Source organism: Acanthopagrus latus, chromosome 9 (assembly GCF_904848185.1).
Source record: "Acanthopagrus latus isolate v.2019 chromosome 9, fAcaLat1.1, whole genome shotgun sequence".
In the NCBI taxonomy this organism is placed as follows: Eukaryota; Metazoa; Chordata; class Actinopteri; order Spariformes; family Sparidae; genus Acanthopagrus; species Acanthopagrus latus.
The window spans coordinates 18,725,989-18,746,649 of NC_051047.1; the positions used below are offsets into that span (position 1 = coordinate 18,725,989).

The following is a 20,661-nucleotide window of genomic DNA, read 5'->3' on the forward strand; positions in this document are numbered from 1 at the left end:
AAGACACAATTACCTTATTTTAGTGGTGAGCCAAAATAAAATGATAAACGTGGAAATGCGCTTACCATGTCTCTTTTTAACTGTTTTATCAGTTCTGTGATGTCCAAACAATCTAAACCACATCAGTACACTCATTCTTACATTTACATGTACATTTGCATTTAGGGCATTTAGCAGCTGCATTTGTGCAAAGCAATTTACAATAAGTACATTTGTCACAAGAAAGAAACCAACAACATATCACTGTCGATAGAGGTTTGTGTAACTTCAGCCCTCTTGGTTGGGTTTCAGCACTGGCTTGTAGAGTGAGACGTTGGACAGCTCCCATATTCTGCTACACAGCCTCAGCATCTTCAGCACCAGTAGCGCTGGACAGCTCCCTGCACACTGGAATAGCATCCAGTAGTGTGTATATGTGTGGAAGAGGCATCTGTATTGTGTGTGTGTGTGTGTGTGTGTGTGTGTGTGTGTGTGTGTGTGTGTGTGTGTGTGTGTGTGTGTGTGTGTGTGTGTGTGTGTGTGTGTGTGTGCCCCCCCGCCCTCCTTGTTTCCACCCTGCAGAAGCTGATTTGTTATTCCATTTAAATGAAGAATGGCTATTTTTTTTTAATCAAATGGTAACCATGAGCCAGAGGACAGAAGCTGCCGACCACAGCCAGCCTGATTTACACTCTTGCTCTGTGTTTCCTTCTCCTTGCCCACAACACTCCCCCCAACCCACCCACCCCTCCACCCTCCTCCCCTCTAATCTTCCACTCTTTGCTTAATTCTCCTTATATTGCTCCCTCCCTTCTGCTCCTGCATCCCTCCGACTAATTCGGCCGCTCGCTCCTCCATCGCTGTCTTGTTGCTGCTGTTGTTCCTGCCACAGCTCCTCTCCCACTCCTCGTCTTCCTCCGTCCCTCCCTTCATATAATGCCCCCCCCACTGTTAAATCTGTTCGTTCCTCCACTTGAGCGGTAATGAGATAACAAAAGTGTCATCTCCTTCTCAGGCTCCACAATTATCCCCCCCCCCCCTTCCTTTTCGCTCTTCGTCCACCTTCCACCATCTCCCGCCTCTGTTCACGCATTACATTCCCCTCTTGTGATATTGAAATGGTAGCAGCGCATCGGTGTTGTGGAGAAAAAAACTCATTCTCGCCTGAAGTACCGGGCAGTTTCTAATTAAGAATGAGTATTTGGGAGCGAAATGTGCGATAAGATTAACAAAAAATTGCAAAATTAATGAGGTGTAGTAAATGTTGCAATGGAATTTCACAATTTTTAGAAGTGATTCTTATTTTTAGAAAAACTCATTTAATTTAACTTCCAACGCAATTGTTGATCAATTATGATGAAAGCTGCGTTTCACAGCAGGACTTCCTCGAAATTAGGTCACAGTTTTTAGCAACAACCTTTTTCCCGCCACTGATTGCAGAGACGAGCTTGCAAGTAGTGAATATTAGCAGTACTCTAAAATGTTCGTTTTCACGTTTTCAACTCAGGTGTGTTAGGTGGCAACATCACCTGTAAGAGTGGTTATGAGATGAGATATGTGACATGTGTACACACCTGAATGACGTTTAGTGTTCCTGTGACTCTCCGAAAAAAGTGAAATGGCAGTTAAATCAGGGTTTAATGGATAACATGAAATTGTGATTATATAATTGGTTTACAGAAACATCATCATCAGCTGGTAACATTTCCACTTCATGAGTCAATGTGTGTGTATCATCATGACACCATGTGGTCCTGGTGACACCTGTTACAGTGTGAACACAGTTATTAGAACTTTGACAGGTGTTTACATGTCTGCCTGTCTGTCTGTCTGTCTGTCTGTCTGTCTGTCTGTGGTTTTTGTCAGCGGAATGATGTAAACATTTCAAAATTGCAGTCACAGAGGTGTAGTTGAGATCAAAATGAGAGATTGGCTGCAGTCCCACCGATGAATGCTGAGTGCTTATGCAGTAATTTAGTAATGACTGCTACTTACTCATGTGTCGGAATGTGAGTAAGTTGGAGAGTCATCCTGGCTGGAGTGATCCAATCACAAGATGGTCTCTAGATAATAACTACAGAGTGAAGGACTACTTGATTAAGTTGTTAAATCACATCTTAAAGATGTAGGAAATGTTGTAAACAGCATCCCACATGTTAATGTAGAATATTGTCTTGTACTGTTCTTGTAAGGATTATCTGGTCTGACAAACTGTAGACGCTGAACAACGTCTGCTTTTTTTTTTTTCTTTTTTTGGTTGGTTGCATGGTTTGTCAGCAGAATTACACAAAAAGTACCAAACAAGGATGAGTCTCAGCCTCGAATAGACCTCATTAACCAATGGTGTGGATCCAGATAAAGGGAAAGATGCAACAATTCTTTATATGTTGTTCGTAATTTCACGGAGAATAATGCATTGATCTTGATCAAATAAATCTGGCATATTTGCGTGGCTGGTACTTATGAAAGTACACAATTTGATACAGTTCCCATGATAAAAAATGTTGTATTCTTCCACAACAATGGAATATTATGATTCCATCTGCATTGTTTCGTTGTTCTTGTGGTATGCTGTTACAGATCTGGTGATCTTAAATCATAGTTAAGCAGTTGTGAGTTGTTTGGAATTTAGTGATAGAGGTCTTTCTCCATGGAACTGCATTTTCTAGTATTACGGGCAATATTTCCAATGTTTCATTTTGAAGTGATTCAAAAGTGTTCTGATTAGATTTCATTTTTTCTAATCCGATGGATTATGTTTCAAATGACAGAAAAATACCATGTGATTTGTGCTCAGTAATTGACGGCGTAATCTGACCAAACCTGTCTCAGTATTTTCCCTGTGATGAATCATGTTGCTGGAAAGGATTATATGACTGTGTATCTAGTAAAAGGACTGTGTGAAGAAAGAATGCATCTCATTGAGCAGAGTTTGTGCTCTACTTACTGATTAATTCATTATTTTTTATTTAGCTTGTGGAACCTCTAACACCAAGTGGAACAGCACCAAATCAGGCCCAGCTTCGCATCCTGAAAGAGACGGAACTCAAAAGGGTCAAGATCCTCGGCTCTGGGGCCTTCGGGACTGTTTACAAGGTAACACGCATACAAAAATAAATAATGTTTCAGTTTGTTTGTGGCCATGCTCAATTATTGTACTCCTACATTTGAGATCATGAAATGAGATCTTGGAAGAAAAAGAAGAAAAAAAAGAAGACGACGACAAGGGAGACATATTGCAGGATCATTAATGACAGGAAATGAGATGGAAGGCTGGAGGCGGGGGATGAAAAGAATAAGTAATAGCAGACACTGAGACCCCTGGGGTTACAGTGAAATAAGAGGGAGCTGAGGTCACCACCAGTGTGATGATTGGTTGGGAAGGGGTGGAGAACGACACAGCTGGAATTAGAAAAGAACAGACTCTCTCTCTCTCTCTCTCTCTCTCTCTCTCTAACTGAAATCATCATTTGTCATTTTGTACATCCATCCGCTCACATTATTGCACATTTCTGGGTCGGAGGTGTGGTGGCAAGGGCCCAGATGTCCACATTCAAATCAACATTTTGCACTTTTCTCTGGGGAATGTTCAGGAGCCTCTAGGCATGTAAGAATATATATAGAGAGAGTCCATTCAGAGCTTCATGGCCCGAGGACGCAGACAGTTTTCCTTGGTGGCTCGAAGGCCACTGCATCATCTTGAGGGTGAGTTACAGTGTGTTGCTGGTGAGAACAGCCAGTCAGCTGCATCACTTCAGCTGCTTCATCGCATGATGTTATTATTTATGGCACAACGCAGAGATTGTTGAGAGTGAGCATTTAGATTGACTTTTAAATTGAATGTTTTGCTTTGCAGTTTTATTCTCCAAAATAATTTTAATTAAGACAGTATCTTATTGAGCCTGTTCTCATCAGAAAAAAAAAAAAAAAAATGACCAGAAATGTGCCTTTGTTGTGAGGCAGTGACCTCTAATGGTTGTAGTAATTATTACAGTTACAAAGGAGGAAGTGAGGTGAGGTAGCAGAAGTAGAGTGAGAAGTCTGCAGAGGTAGTAGGTTGAAGATGGAGGATTGGAGAAATAAGCAGGACTTTCACTCAGGAGACCACTGTTTTGTGTCCAGAATGAAACCAACGTCAACTTCTTACGTATATCAGAAACATAATGTATTTTAAGTTTGTGATTAAAACTCGCTGATTTTCACCTAAACCACATTGCTTTCCGGAACATAACAAGGTAGTTTTTTAACTAAACCCAACAAAAATGCCACCGTACGACGTAGGTCCAGTGCGTGTATGGCTGTAATGTTGGTCATGCGGTCATTCTATTTTGCATGCGCTGACAACTGACCTATGTAGTCATTAGCTATGAGGATGCCTCACGCTCATTATAAATCTGCCATACTTAAAGGCACACTGCAGATTTTTTTTCATCTCTAGTTCTGCCACGGAGCGAAGTTCCCATTTGCACACATGCACAATGTCATAGGCACAACTACACACACACATAATGAATGCAAGCCTGAAGAAGACGTTGAACAGGGGAAAACAAGAGGAGAGTAACTTACTTACAAACTAAACCGAAAGTTATTGATCTCAGAGATCTGCCAGGTCTGTTAAATGAAAGAGGGTGGTATGATGTTGCATTTGTCAAAAGTTATAATACGAGCGTTTGATGATGAATGACACGCAGCTTTTAGGCTTGAAACACTCACAGATGGGTTTTGGAGGAAAAACAGAATGTGACATATGTTTGATTAGTTCACAGGGCAGCTTTAACTAGTAATCAGTCTTTTCTCGCCATCATTTGTTGGACCCAAGGACTGAGCCCCCAGAGCGTTTGCACACCCCTCGCACAGCTGAATTAACCTGGAAGAGAACGATACTCTGACGGGGAGTTGCTGACCCGCATATCATGGAATCCAACACAGTCTGTTTTTACACTGGACTGTGTCTTTTTGGTCATATGCATATGTCAATCTAAAAATATTCAGCATTCACAAGGTTGATTTAAAGGAGAAAACCCTGTTTTTAGACATTTATGAAAGGTCTCATAAAACACATCTGCCTCGCTCTGGAGCGATCAGTAACAACATGTCATCTCGTGTTGTAGTTTTAACTGTTTGGCACAATGAGTTTAATTTGGATAGAACAGAGCGGTGAGGTGCATTATTCACCCAGTCAGGTACAGAAATATTGCTCAAAATTGAGGTGTTTACAAAAGACTCTGTCAGAGAAAAAAAACAATGATTTATTCCGCTGAGTAATAACCATCCATATGAAATCAGATAGAAAGAAAGTGTTTCAAAAAGGCAGCCTCACATTGAAATTACAGCTGATGTCAGTGGGGGATATGTAGCGATATCAGGGCAGAATAATGGTGCGACATGTTTGGAACAAGAGATGTTGAGAGGCACTCCATTTTTCACCTGTTTTAAATGCTTTGACCACTTTGGCAGCTGCTAAATCACTTTAATCCCATCCGAAATTAGACACTTCAAAATGATTAAATAGTTTTTGCCCAAGTCTTTTTTGAAGGACAGAATAACCTTTGATCATTAAGCATGCAGAACACTGGAAGAATGAGAATATGGAAGATGGTGATTAAGAAAGCTGACGAAGTTGAATTTGGGGTGAAAAATCCTCAATTTATTAACTGATATTCCTCCTGTTCAAACCTTTAACAGCCTTCTTTTATTAAAAAGAGTGGGAGTTTTGTGACTTTCTAGTTAGTGTAATGACTCTGTGTATGTTTCTTTAGGGTATTTGGGTCCCAGAGGGTGAAACGGTGAAGATTCCTGTCGCCATTAAAATCCTAAATGAGGCCACAGGACCCAAGGCTAATGTGGAGTTCATGGACGTGAGTATCCTGAAAACTGGAAAATGAAACTGAGAAAAACCATCAATTCCATTATGTAATTGTTTTTCTGATTGCCGTTTACAGTTTAATCTCAGCATTTACAGAAATAAGCTATTTTTTGCGATACAAGCTGTTATTCTGAAGTAATTAGTGCTGTGTTTGGTTACATCTGTACAACAGATACAACATATACATATCATGACATTGTTGCTATGGTGACACAAAGTCCAATTTGGGTATATGATCGACTTAAAAGTGATCGCCAGAAGAAATAAAAGAATTCCTTATCATTTTTTTAAAAAGAAGAGACAACTTACAGGCTGTTGGAAACTAAGTTGAGACCCTCAAGACATGAGAATAGAAACCATCAGGGGCCCCTAGGACCCCTCTATACACCCACATATATACACACACACACACACCATGCCACAGGCTCCCAGCACAGTGCACAAGGCCCCATCTATAAAACATTCACAGCTCTGCTCATTTCAAAAGCAAAAGTGAAAAAAAAAAAAAGTCCAAATTATTACCCTATGATGATGCAATGCAGATGAAATAAGCCCCATCAACTCGCGTACACATCCAGACACGGGCACGTACACACATCGAGAGCGACCCAATTGCACTCGTGTTTTGCACTTAGTTTGACAGTCTAAGAGGAAGACTTTTGGAGTGTTAGCATTTCTATTTTTATCGGGACATCTTTGATGAATCTCCTACGTGTGTTTAATTTAATGCCTCATTTGCTTTTAGGGCTTGTCTCACAATCAGAGCACCAGATAAAGGGGGGACAAAAGAGGTGATACAGTGGGTATGAAAATACTGTATGTAGAGGGATGGAGTTGTTTATTTTTTAAGCAATACACAGTCATGTACCGTAAAAAAAAAAAAAAAAAAATCAATTGCATACTGAATGTGAACATCTCCCTCTGAGTGCAGATCATGACACAAAACCACCTTGCGAGGACTCGCTTAGATCAGTCATGTGACAGACTGCGCATGCATCGCTAAGGATACGTGATGATATGACATGCTGGAGATCCTTAGGATGTTCCTAAGTCTTTATTGTTTCTATACGATTAGACAAAAGTTTAAACTCAAGACTCATCTAAAAGTAAGACTAAGCATTAAAACATTGTCCTGAAAATTACCGCATCCGAATACTTGACACACATAATGTGTGGCACTTTGTGTCACATTAGCCTACAAAAAAAAACATGACAACTCAATAAATGAAAGTTTGAAACCAATATTAAAGATCACAAATGCACCTGATTCTTAGAGCGGTGTGTTTATTGGGTGATCATGATCGCATAGCAAATGCTTAAACACATCTCACAGCTAAGAGTTGTTGAAATCAATAACAGATGATTTGTTTTACAAAGTAACAGTTGACTCCACTCAAACATAACATTTCAATTTTCAGTCACATTTGAGCAACAAAAAACAGAAACAGAGACCTTGAGAAATCTCCAGTAGTGTTTGTTGAGACCAAAACAGACATTTTAAGCCAAAACATGATGTTTTCCTAACCTAACCGATGGATTTTTGTGTCTAGATCAGAGTGACGTCATTACGTAAATAAAATAGAACCTAAGAAAAGTGAAGTTGCAACATAAACATGGTTTGCAGAAAAGAACGTGCCAACATTTATTCTGGTGAGTGGGTTGCCGGTGCCAACCAGTGAGGGTAGCAGCATTCAATCGACTTGTGAAACCATCTGCGCACGTCACTCATTCATACAGTTATAGCTCTCAAATACTAAAGACAAGTTAGTGTTTATAAATCAGATCGATTTGTGTGATGGTATTATGACCAGGGCCTAAGGGAAACCCTGGCGCAACATGAAAATGAGACTCCCCTCTTCCCATCCTCCAAGCACCACCAGCAGCAAAGCATTTTTGAATGGTTGTATTCAAAAGCACGTTTTTGCCCACAATCAAACATGCTGGCAGTCTGGCTGACTGAGGAGAGCCCACAGGAACTGTGAGGAGCCGGCCCTTAAACTCTTGGCTTCAAGGCAGGAACCAATCAGCTCACTGGACAACCTGAAATCACTCAAACACACCTGCAACCATCACACGCTCAATCACACAGAGGGTTATTGAAACAGAGGTGTAGGTGAGCAAGAAAGGAGATGGATAAACCAAACTCAAGCTAGTAATCAAAGTGGCAGTTAAACAACAACAATATAAGGACGGCTCTTGTTTGATTTCTTCATTTTGTATTTGTCACAGTAAAATAATTTCAGTTCTACCTTATTTTCCAGTGATACTTAAGTTCACATCCATCGAGTTCCCTTCATGTTTCTACACTTATTGACTGCTGAGCAGCTGGGGGCTCAGCTGCGGCTCCAGGGAACGTCAGTGGTAGTTACACTTGGAAAAAGTGTGCCATTCATTTACTTTAACCATCCATATTTTCCCAGTCGGAGTGGGATATCTGACTGGTGACCTTCTGGCCACAGGCCACACTCAGCTGCCACCGACTGTTTGAAGAATGTCACCGAGGATTGATTGTCCTTTAGCGTGTGTGTGTGTGTGTGTGAGTATGTGTGTGACTGTTTTTTTTTTTTAAACAGCAACGGGCCAAATCATGGGCCCACCACCAACATGCCAATACCACCTCACTGCCGCAGATGCCAAACAAGAGCCCAGAGTGTCACACCGAGCTAGATCGTCATGCATGTACATGTTTGCGTGTTTTGTGTTTGTGTGTGTGTGCATCATAACGGTGGCTACAGGCAGGCAGGGCACGCTACAGTACATATTCCTTTTGAAAGCCAAACTCCCGCTCAAGGCTTGTTTCCACTGAAGCAGGATAAACCCTCTTGGCCCGTCCTTGGAAACTGCATTCAGCAATGCTGTTTTCCCCTGTGCATGGAAGAGATTATGTTCTGCTCTTTTCATTAATGTTTTGCTCAGTAATTATGAGTATGAAACAGATGAGAGCATTCACTACACAATACAATACATAAACTAATACAATACATACTGTAATCTCTGACATTAAACCTTATTTATTAAGCACTTTATGAGACAGAGTTACAAAAAAAGTGTTTGGAAACCAGAAAGAAATTCAGATGTTTATTCCACACAACTGAAGTTGTCAGTCCACCTTTTTAATGCACTGACCTGAAAACATCACAGCCAATAGAGGTTTGCTAAAGCAGTGGATAACACTGGCGCACACTTGATTTCCTTTTAAATTAATAGAGAATTACCAAAGTGACAATTCAAAAAAAAAAATAATAATCATCATGATTTCATTTGGTTGTAATTTTGTTAGACGGCAAAATGAGGATTTGCAGGTGGGAGGCTGAAAACTCTCTCAGGAAACTGTTTGAAAAGCACAACATGAGCGAGGCCTTTTGTGTCTTCATAAAAGTCTACCTCGTTCCCGCTGGCTTTTTATTGAGGTATTTATTGGATATGTAAAAAGATGATTAATGAACTGATGGAATGAGATTTGGTCCAATCTCCCAGTTTCACACCGTCTTCTGTCTGGTTTGCCGAAATCTACCATCACTGCACACCTCCAACACACGAGCGAGGATCCCATCATGCGTGCGATACATGAGTCTTATGCGTAAATCCTGACTGTGTTACGGTTGTGTCTGTCCGTCAGTGTTCAGTGGACCCTCTACACACCGTATATCTGTCTCTCCCCAATGCGCACACACACACACATACACACACACACACACACACACACACACACACACACATAACCACCAACACCTTTGTGTAACTTTACCGCACAGCCATACATCTCATGATGAATCTTCTTATCAACCCATAAGTCTTGTGGTCAGGATGCGTTGTGTCTTTCATGTATCTTGGGTCGTAGTGTAGTTGCGCAGAATCAGTGGATGTCTGTTTTTGTCTTTGGTCTTCTTTCCAATCATATAAAATTTAGTTGCTTATGTTTCCGTGGCGCAATCGCATGCAATATTGCAAAAATGTAACTCAGTAAACATAATATAACCAACCTTTGCTCTTGTATTAAAACTCCTGCACATAAAGATGTTCCCATTACAGGCTCAAAGCTTTAGTTCAAAGCTCCATAAATGATGAACTGGAGCAGCTTCTTCACATGTAAATGATTTCAAACCAAACTTGAGCGCTTCACACACATGATTTACAGCGATCTCACCTTTGTGTATTTACTACATTTTTAGCTAGCTACAAAGCTTGCTGACAGTCTTCTGAAGCAGCGAGTGACTTTGATGTCAAGGTTTTGAATACAAATCTGTGGTTTCTGACATGGTGGAACCTCGCTGCTCACTTCAAGAGAAAGCTCATCTTTAAACAGAATGAGGGCTTCTACTGTATGGTCTTTGACAGTTCAGTCTACACTTGTAAACATGATGAACTCTCTGCCAGCATGTGGAGTCTTTGAACCTTCAGTCCGGCATTTGTCTTTTGACACTAACTAAAAGAAGACTAGCACAGTATGGCACATTATGAGTACGTTATTTTTACCAGCACATAGGTTTTCTAAGATCTGGATATGGCTACTTTAAACACACAATCATTAGTGTCAAATCTAAAGTGAGACTTTGTATGTTTTTTATGTAGTCAATGTTTGAAGTGGCATGTAAGGGTGATTTGAAGTCAGGGACATCACTTTGTGTGAAAAACAACAGTATCCACATATGCAATTTTAGGGAAAATAAATCATGTTTTTAAAAGTGATTTGGACAAAATTGGCCATTTCCAAATGTGGTAGAGACATTATCCCAGCTTCCCCAGCATGTGAATGACACTTATGTTTAAAGTTAATCTATTTTTAAACATTGTCATTTGAGTAAACATTTCAGTAAGCTACTCTCAATTTGCAGTTGTAGAGGGCAGACTAAACTATCAAAATCATTGCCTTTATTTGTTTGACTCTCTGGAGAGGTTTATTCTGTGTGTCATAACGAGATCTATCATCTCCATGTACAGTTTAATCCAAATAATGACTGACTGCCAAAAAACATCACAGTGGTGCCAAAAAACATCATAGCGGTGCCTAGGTTTGAAAGAGAATTTCAAAGTCAAACATTTACTCAACCGTCCAAGATCACAGAAAGAACATGACACTGATGTATTTTCTGTTTGTGTTTCGCTGAAACAGTTGGCTGTTGCCTGAGTGTCGACACACTGTAGAGTCTGCTGACATACTATTGTAAATTTCATCATCATCATCCATCGTCAACCCTTTTTCCCCCCACATGCCTGAGTGTATATCTGTCTTATTCAGGAGGCCCTGATCATGGCAAGCATGGAGCACCCCCACTTGGTTCGCCTGCTGGGCGTCTGCCTGAGCCCCACCATCCAGCTGGTCACGCAGCTGATGCCGCACGGGTGCCTGCTCGACTACGTCCATGAGCACAAGGACAACATCGGATCCCAACTGTTGCTCAACTGGTGTGTCCAGATCGCCAAGGTAAGGATGGAAAAGGTTTTACTCGCTGCGTGCTTGGCTTCAGTGATAGGCAGAGTGGTGATTTGGCGTATTCATCATGGGTTGCTTTCGGTTTTGATCGGATTGTCTTCTTTGGCTGCTGTTATTATGCTGCTTTCAATGTTGAAACAAATATTTCAGTGAGTCATACATGATTATTCGGAGAGTCATTAAACCCTTCGTGGATCTCTACACTGGCTCTGGAGCCATTAATTCGACTCAGTGGATGTAGAATGTTAACAAAGTCTGCTAATTCTTCACATTTTATTCACTGTTTGAACATTTTAAATCAAGAATTCTTGATATTGAATTCTTGATTGTCAAAAAACTTAATCGCAAGTGAAGTGAACAGTGTGAGGGAGTCTTTTTCCTGATTTTGTCAGCCTTTGCTCTTCTCTTATGCACCTGTCGACCCTAAGGTTTGCAAAAGCTTGATCATCGCTTAATAAATGGTTAAAGAAACATTTCATTGTTTATTAACTGTTTAATCAATTTATTAATGGTGGTTATCAGAAAATGTAACCAAAGACATTTGTCTTTTTCACTATTTCTACCAAGCTGTTGTAAGCGAGTGACAATAATTAACATTTCTCTCTCTCCCATATTTGTGTTCTATTGTCGTCCGCTCTTGCCCTTTTTGACATCTTACTGTAATAATAATTGTGTTTACTTTGGATTACACGGACACACAGCTACTGAACCACCTTTCTCCCTTTTATAACACTTCTTGGCTAATGGCAGCCAAGTGAAAAGTAGATGTCTGTGTCAGTCTATGGCCGCAAGCCAGAGACAAGGGCTGAATATTTGGTACACTATCCGTGAGTGTGTGTCGGTGTGTGTGAAGGGTTCAATAGTAGACAGCGGCGCCCCTTGCCAGCCTCTCTGGAGATCTGAAGTAAATAATTCAAAGTCTTGCCTGACTTTGGTGGGGGAAGTGTTGAGAGAAGGAAGCTCCATGTTACAGGATCAAGGATTTGGTAGTGCATTTCTAATTGATTTTAATCTAGTTGTCAATGTTAATCGGTGCCATACACGACAAAATAGAATCTCTTTCTCTGTATGCCTGCATATCTGAAGGGTGGGGTAGGGTTGTGAGCTTTTTTTTCTTCATCTCTTTATCACCAGGTTCATGTAATTATATGCAGAGAGCAGAGCAATTGGCTTAAAAAAAACGAAGGAAAGCACAATGAAAATGACTCAGCAGTTGCTGCAGTCCCAGATTTAATATCTTAGACAAATATTTCTGTTGCCATTTTTGGCTAAATCATAGAAAGGTGGCACTGCAGTGAGCTGCCTTGTGAAAATATTAAACCATCAATTAAACATTGGGACATGGTTACAATCACACCACATAAAGTGATTTTTCAGACCAAAGGCGATCAGAGCATGCATTAAGTCTTGCCCCGCTGACATCCCATGCTGTGTTACACAAATATTTTCATGGTATGGAATTAATCATAGTAATTACTTTGTGGAAAAAAGATGTAGATCAGCTATACACACATGAAGAAATATATACCAGCTGTGAACAGTTGTCAACATGGAGAAATGTATAATTCATAAAGGGTAGATATGATAATGTATTATTAACCAGTGTTACTGAGTGTCTCCAGCATGTATTGTTCAGTGTTTTCAATGACTGGCACCTGGGGACTCAGGTAGCTGTCAGGGGCCACGGTTAATAAGGTGCCCACACAGGGTTTCATGCTCCTCCACAACAGACGTATCTAAATAATACCAACAAGGTGAATTGGGACACTTAGCCTGTGCCATCAACATCATCAACATTTCCACATATAGAGCTCACAATAACCTACCCCAGGCTACTTCAGTCAAGCATCCTCCCTGCAGATTATTTCATTATGTTCATCATGCATGTATACATCAATTCCCATAGGGTCTCTCAGGGCTCTCAAGACTGTGACAGGGCCCCACTCTCTGAGGCAACATCCCTGTGGCCCCCCTTCTCTGTCATGGCCGCCATCACAGTCATAGATTATTAATGGGGTGATCCGCCACGAAAGTCATACTAATGAGCAGATTCATTAGAGCTACTACGCATGCAGGGCTCTGATGCCACAGAATGTGTGTTTTTTTTCCTTAGGACTGATTTTTCTCATCCTGTTTTTTTTTTTTTCCATATGCCCCGACTATATCTACTATACTATATCACTTTCTCCTCATTAAGTCTGCTTGCGTTTTCATTCTCCTCCAAGGCACCTACTCTTTGTTCCTGTTGTACAAGTACATACAGTATATAAAGTATAGTGCCATTGTTAGATGTTTAACATTGTAACTGCTACTGCAATAGTAAAAGATGATGTATCGATGATTTAGCGGCAATTCCTCAGTTAGAAAAAAGACATCACAGAATGTGTTCCTCAAGAGGCTTTTTGTAAACATGACATATTTGTGTGTCATGTCATGTCATGTCATTATCCGTAGCCGCTTATCCCTTTCCATGGGGTCGCGGGGTGCTGGAGCCAATCCCAGCCTTGTCTCAGGACGAGGGCAGGGTGCTCCCTGGACAAGTCGCCAGCTCATCACAGGGCCCTCACTGAGGAGCAATGTCTTATCTCCATTATCTTTTCATTTTTCTACTAGCAATATACTTAATTTTACCAATAATATAGTGTCATTCTTAGACAAAATTGCAATGTAGAGGTTCATTTGGTATTGCTTTTAAATCAAGGCTTTGGTTGACAGTAACCTTTCCTTGGATAAACTTTATACCACGATGTTTCTCAATGGTCATTATCCTGGTCAAAGTGTTATCCTCAGAGGTACTCTCAATCAGTGGGATTTTCTAACTAATGAAACGGATGTACCGCAAGGATTTGTTCATAGGGCCTTCACTTTTCTCCAATTAAATGAAATTTCCAATTTGTAAGATAGTTGATTGTTGAGTCTCATTCCCAACTCATCAAAAAGCTGATGCTTTGGTTTAGTGGCCAGCCCAACATACCAACCCAAAGTCTTGAATTGGGATTGAGACTCAACAGTTAACTCTCTCACAAATTGGACCTTTAACGACCTTCCAAAAATTTGCGAGACACTTGTTTTGTTTGACTGTATGCAGATGACACCGAACTTTATGGTCAAAAGCACCTATTGTTCATGTTATTTTATTGTAGTTCCCTTAACTACAACTTAACTGAGTTTGCTTATTGACTCACTTCCTGCACAAACTTTGACTCTGCCCACTGTGCTTAGATTACATTACATAATTATTGTGTTAGGGATCCTACATATTTAAAGAACACTTTTACTTCACAAAAAATAAAATAACATGAAAACAATTACTTTTACTTTTGGCTAAACCTCATGGCAGGCCAAATTAGGCCCAGGAGCCCCACTTTGGGCAGTCTTGCCAAATCGTGAGGTCAAAATCACAGATCCACAAGGCTACTAAAAATCTCTTGGTGTGATATCTTGAGTGTGTGATCTGTCCGGCCGATTTTACATCCAGCACACTGAGATTAGTGCAGACCAATGAAAAGTGACATATTTAGACTGTCTATTCTAAAGCACCCTTTGTATATTATGAACACCCTGTTCAACTGATAGAGTGTTTGATAGATGCACTGCATGTCACATCAATTCTTTTCTAACCTTATCGAAACTGAAAGCAGATGAGTGGTTGAATTTCACTTCAAGTTGAGCCAAGACACAGTTTGACTCTTTGACACTTTGTCTCTGAACACGTTTCATGTGAAAACGCTGGTGATGAGTATATTCTGCACCCTAGCATGAAAATGGCAGTACTGTTGTAAGGCACTGTAGTGATAGTCACCCTGTTATAAGATGAGACAATTTGAAAGCCTCTGCATGAATCCTTTTGAACTAGTAGAAGCAACACCAAAAGAGACAGAAGAAAGCAGAATTATATCGTACGCCACATTCACACAGGTTATACATAACAATGATGGTTCCCATTGTGATTCGGTTTCTGATTAAATATTTCATGTGAACCCGACTTATTTTGTCTTTAAAGGAAAACTTGGTGTCCCACCACTTGTAAGACTCGTCTCAGGATGACACATGATAACAGCATCAATATAACACAGCAGTTTAAACAACCCCAGTTACATTGCAGGGATACATGTAGCTCATCCAAGCAACCTCAACAGTGAAAATAGTTTTTTTTTTTTTTTTTTTTGTCAAATCCGCCAACAAATCCCCCATCCCCCCCCTCCTTCCTTCTCCAGCATTACTGGTTTGGATTGCCTCCAAGTCAGGTATTGTGTTTGTGCGTGAGTGTGTTTGTGCTGTGTGGTAAGAGGGTCCCACAGTGTGTATCACAGGGTCATTTCTCTGTGTAAACCAGACTAGGCAAACATGCCTCTCTCCAACTCATTACATATATCCCCAGGGTTCCAGTGAAAACTCACTTCACTCCTTTTCCCGTTTCTACTTGGTCTTCTCTCGCTCTCCTGTCTCTCTATGTGTTTGTATTTCGATATGTGATTCATTCATTTTTGTGTCTGTCTCTCTCTGAACACCCGTATACGAGGAATACACTGTAAGCTCCCACTGATGCTCATTTTATGTCTCTATCTTTTGTTGGTCAAAATATTGTCCAGCTATTCTCATGTTGGTAATAAGGCAGGGTCTACTCACTGTATGTGGTTCACTGCAATGCTTCCCACTGGCTGACTATTGCATTTCTCAGAGGTGCTTCTCAGTTCTGTTTGCATGAGCAGCATCTACCAGTGCTACTTGCTAATTCTGAAAAAGTCTGAAAATGATTTGTGTTGTTTGGATTTATTCAAGGAACACATTTACTATGTCCTGCTGTCTAAATGGGACATTGTTAGTCTGTTGCTGACCAGCGCAGAGTAAAATATTCAACATGCAAAAGATTTCCAGAAAAAAATTTCCAGTGGGACATGATTTTCCAAGGACACCAGCTACAGTAGCTCAGGGCAACTAAGATCTGCCCTTGAATCAATGTGATGACCTTAATGAATTCAAATTACTGCAAGGTTGTATTTTGCCATTCAAGGAATTGCTAATGGTTTTGGACACATTTCCTCTGGTACAAAAAACAAAGAATGAAATTTTAATCCCAAATTACAACAATGGCCAATTGTTGTCACATGAATCAACCCCATTATGTTGTCTACTGCAAGAAATTACATTGTGTTAAGATTAATGTTTTAAAGGTCCAAATTATATCTGTATACTTTCACAGTATCAATTAAGCATCAAGACCTGCATTATAAGGCAAACAGACATGGAAATCTCACTTTCTACAATAAGTGACCTTTAATATATGTGATACATCTGTACTTTATGTACAACTGACCGATATCTCACTCCTCTCTGTTAATGAAGACCACCCACAGTGGTGTGACAAATTACCAACTTGTTCTTAATCGAACTCTCCTTCCTCTCTCATCTCCCACAGTTGTCTCTTGTAGAAATCACTCTCATTTCAATCAGATGTTTGATTCTGACGAGAGCTGGCAGATAGCATTCCTGCTCCAAGACTGCATGTTAAACACACGGAGCCAGCATCAGATCACAGGCTTCCAGCCTTTGATACCACCAACCCTAAGAAATGTCAACAAGTGTCCGCCTATCTCCATTCCCTCATTCTATCTCTCGTCCTTGCCGTCTCCCTCGCTTTCATTTCCAGACTAATTAATGCTGAAGCTTTTTTGTGGTGGTCTTTCATGACTGCATAAATAAGTGTATGATTCAACATTAGCGGCCAGAATACCTCCCTTCCCCTGAGTAAATATCAGCCTGATTTGAGAGAGCAGCTTTATGCATGTTTTCATCACTTGCAGTTCTCATCAAAGTGGTGGAGCGGTGAGGTAGTAGTCATGGATTTTCTGTTGTTTTATTATCTAAGTGGTGTTGAAGCACAATGTACTGTATCATCAATAGCATGTTTTTGAAGTGGTAGGGAAGCCCATGATAAAAAAGAAATTGTAATTGATTTTAGGGGCTAGATTAAACTGCCTTCACATATTGGCTTGTTGATACGCTGAGGGCCAGTTATACAGCAAAAATGCACAGGCTGCAGACACAAATCCATAAATGTGTAACACAGAACTAATGAATTAAATATGTCTTTTGTCCATTTTTTTCATTAGATCTGTTTCCAGACAAATGTTGCCTTGAAAAGACAATTGCAAACAATCAAATTATTTTGCCCGCATGTTAATACATGCCAAATGCCTTAAAGCTACTACAAAGAACTTTTAACTGGTTATGAAACAGTCTAAATTTAATACTGTTCTCTTGATGTACATAAGCAAAAGAGAACATTGGTGAGAAGATTGGCTTTTAATGTGTCACTAAAACTTTTATTGCCTTAAACATATCCAAGTTGATGATGCACACAGTGGTCTCCCTCAGTCTCTAAAAGATCTGTTGCCTGTTTATCAGTGTGGAATTATGGCAGCAGAAACATCTTTTTCATCACAGCTGATCACTAAACAGAAATTATCCTAGAATCCTCTTTAAAGCTATAAACTCAGTGACCAGTTCTCCTCTAAACCAGCCAGGTGAATCCAAACCAGAGAGAAAACAACTTTATTTTATTCACTTTCACAACAAAATAGTGCAGATCCAGCAGACTCCTGCAGACCTTCAACATTAGCTCACTTCAGTGAAATATCTCTGTCAACCCAGGAAGTCTCTGTTGTACTTTCAAAATCATCCACCTGCCCTTCAGACTACATTTCCACTTGGTTTTCAAAAGCTGTATTTCAGATGGTTGGTCCCGCCATTTTTCACCCCTCTCTGTTTACTGAATTTTCTCCTCCAATTTGAAACATGGCGGTGTTTACCCCCTCTCAAAGAAGCCCTTTCTGGATTCCCTCTGTTTTAAAGAAATTGTCTCCGAGCAATTGATTTCTTTTAAGAACAAAAATTCCAATTTTTTTTTTCTTGCATTCAATCTGTTTTTTGTCCTCTACACAGCACAAGGACTGCTCTGGTCAGGGTTAACAATGAGTTCCTGCTTGCCACCGATACTGGCATGTTCTCTTGACCTCAGCTTAGCCTTTGACACAGTGGACCACGATGTATTGCAAGAATCTGTTGGCTTCGGTGATCTGTCAAACTGGCCCTTCTGTCTCTTTTTCGGGGTCCCCCGGGGTCTATGCAGGGTCCCCCCTTATTTACTATACACATGCTACCCCAGTGTAAATCATCAAATCAAGCAATGTCATTGCTATTGGGATGATACAAAACTGTATGTCTCATTAGAGCCAGATACCACCAACCTTTATTATGTTATGCCTTGCTTAACTTAAGTCCCAAAACTACTGCAGTTTAATGGCTCCAAATAAAGAATTAGTCATCACTACCTCTTCTGGCCTTTGCATTGGCAGCAGTAACATTTTCTTGTCTAGGTACTGTATGACTCAGTGATGGCTAAAGATGTACAATCATGCTTTGTCCAACTGAGGTGTTTAACCAAGTTTAGTTTATTTCCTCCATTTCCAGATCGAGAAAAGGTCATCCAGTACTTTTGTGTCTGCCAGACTGCATTTATGCAATGCACTTTATTCTGGTATAAGTAGGAACAACATCCAAAGACTACAACTTTAAGAAACATTCATGCCAAGCTTGTAACACAATATAAGAAACATGCCAACATCAAACCAATCCTTGCTACACAGATTTATAATTGATTTAGACTATACAGCTTTTTTTGAAAGCCTTGAATGGTCGGGCTTCTGCCTAAACAGTATCTGTGACCTGCCAGTTACTTATGAGCCTTGAGATCCTCAGATGTGTTTAAAATCTTAACTTGTTGTTAAAGGTGAAAAGTCTGGGCCCTTCAGCTGTGGATCTTATGGCTTAAGTTGTTTGATCTTGTTTTATATTGAATGATTTGGTATTTACTTACTTCAATCATTTGTTTTTACTGTAAAGTACATTGTAACTTTGTTTTTTTAAAGATCAGATATAAATTGAGGTTTAATGACTACTATTGTCAGCAGAGAACCCTGATTTATGGTAGTGCAGTCAACACTTTTGCTGGTTGACACTTGGCCAAAATTCAAGCGCTGACCACACTCATCGACACAATACAACAATGTGCATGACATAAGAAAATCCTTCAAGTGAAGAGCGATCATTTTTTTCATGCATCTGTGTTGCTGCAGCCGTGGCCAGAGGCATTATATATTCAAGTTGTCCGTCCATACGTACTTAACTGTGTCTTTCCCATTCTTCTGATTGCGATATCTCAAGAGGGCCTTGAGGGGATTTCTTTTGATGCGCATGTCCATTTTGACATCAAGGATGAACTGGTAAGATTCAAGTGGCCAAAGGTCAGGGGTCACTTTCTTTGCCTTAAGTCAAGAATTATTACAATAACATTTTAAACAAATGTCTGATTGGATGATATGATGAAGTCATGACGGTTGATATCTCAAAGGTTAGTGGTGAGATGCACAAAAACGTTGAATGCCTGACCATAAATCATTCTTAACACTATAAATATCAAGTCAATATCATTTCTGACCCTCGGCTATGGCCATGTTCTTTGGGCAGCAACCAAGAGAAAAGAACTGCAGACATAAACAGCTGAATAGACTTTGCAGGTTAGTTGCATTGGCCCTCAGAGATACTATTGCGTGAGGGTCTCAGACATGTAGAAGAAGCTTGGACTAAAACTGCTGCTCCCTTGTCTCAAAAAGAGACAGTTGAGGTGGTTTAGCTATCTGATTAGGATGCTGGACACCTCTCCCTCTGGAGGCATTTCTAGCACATCCAACTGGGAAGAGAACATGAGGGCAGAACATGTTGGAGGGATTATATTTCCCATCTGGACTGAGAAAGACTCCGAATTCCCCAGGAAGAGCTGCGCAAGTTGGCTAGGGAGGAGGGAGAGGTACCATACATCTGGGAGAGGCTTCTTTCAGTCTGCCGCCACCATAAACCGGACCTGGACGAGTGTCGGAAATTGAATAGATGGTTAGATGGATTTGTGGTGTTTGTAATAATGGTCGTCTTTTTGCTCTCGTTCACCTGAAAACTGTGCATTTTATCAAGATAAAGTAAAAACAAATTCCGTGTCTGCAGTGATGCTCGGTCTCCTGGAATGGCCTCTAAATGCAAAAGCACCGACCTCAAGGCAGCAGACAGATAGATAGTCACCACAAAGGACAAGAGATAAATAAAGACCATTAGGCCGGCACTGACTCATGGCTGCCACGTTGTCAATCAAAAGCACATACAAACAAGCCAAGAGGAATCCATTCTCTCTCCTTCCCTTTCTTTGTCTCTCTCTCTCTCTCTCTCTCTCTCTCTCTCTCTCTCTCTCTCTCTCTAACACACACACACACACACACACACACACACACACACACACACGTATAGCAGTGACGCAGTTTGAACAGCATCT

General features: G+C 40.4%; 1 protein-coding gene across 1 annotated transcript in view; it reads left to right on the forward strand.

Annotated features, from left to right (window-relative positions):
* Positions 1–20,661, forward strand: part of LOC119025841 (receptor tyrosine-protein kinase erbB-4-like) — a 338,953-nt gene that overhangs the window by 274,235 nt on the left and 44,057 nt on the right. Inside the window, exons 21-23 of the mRNA XM_037109810.1 lie at positions 2,953–3,075; positions 5,739–5,837; positions 11,085–11,270. Of these exons, the coding sequence (XP_036965705.1) occupies positions 2,953–3,075; positions 5,739–5,837; positions 11,085–11,270 (408 nt within the window). The remainder of the gene's footprint in view (positions 1–2,952; positions 3,076–5,738; positions 5,838–11,084; positions 11,271–20,661) is intronic.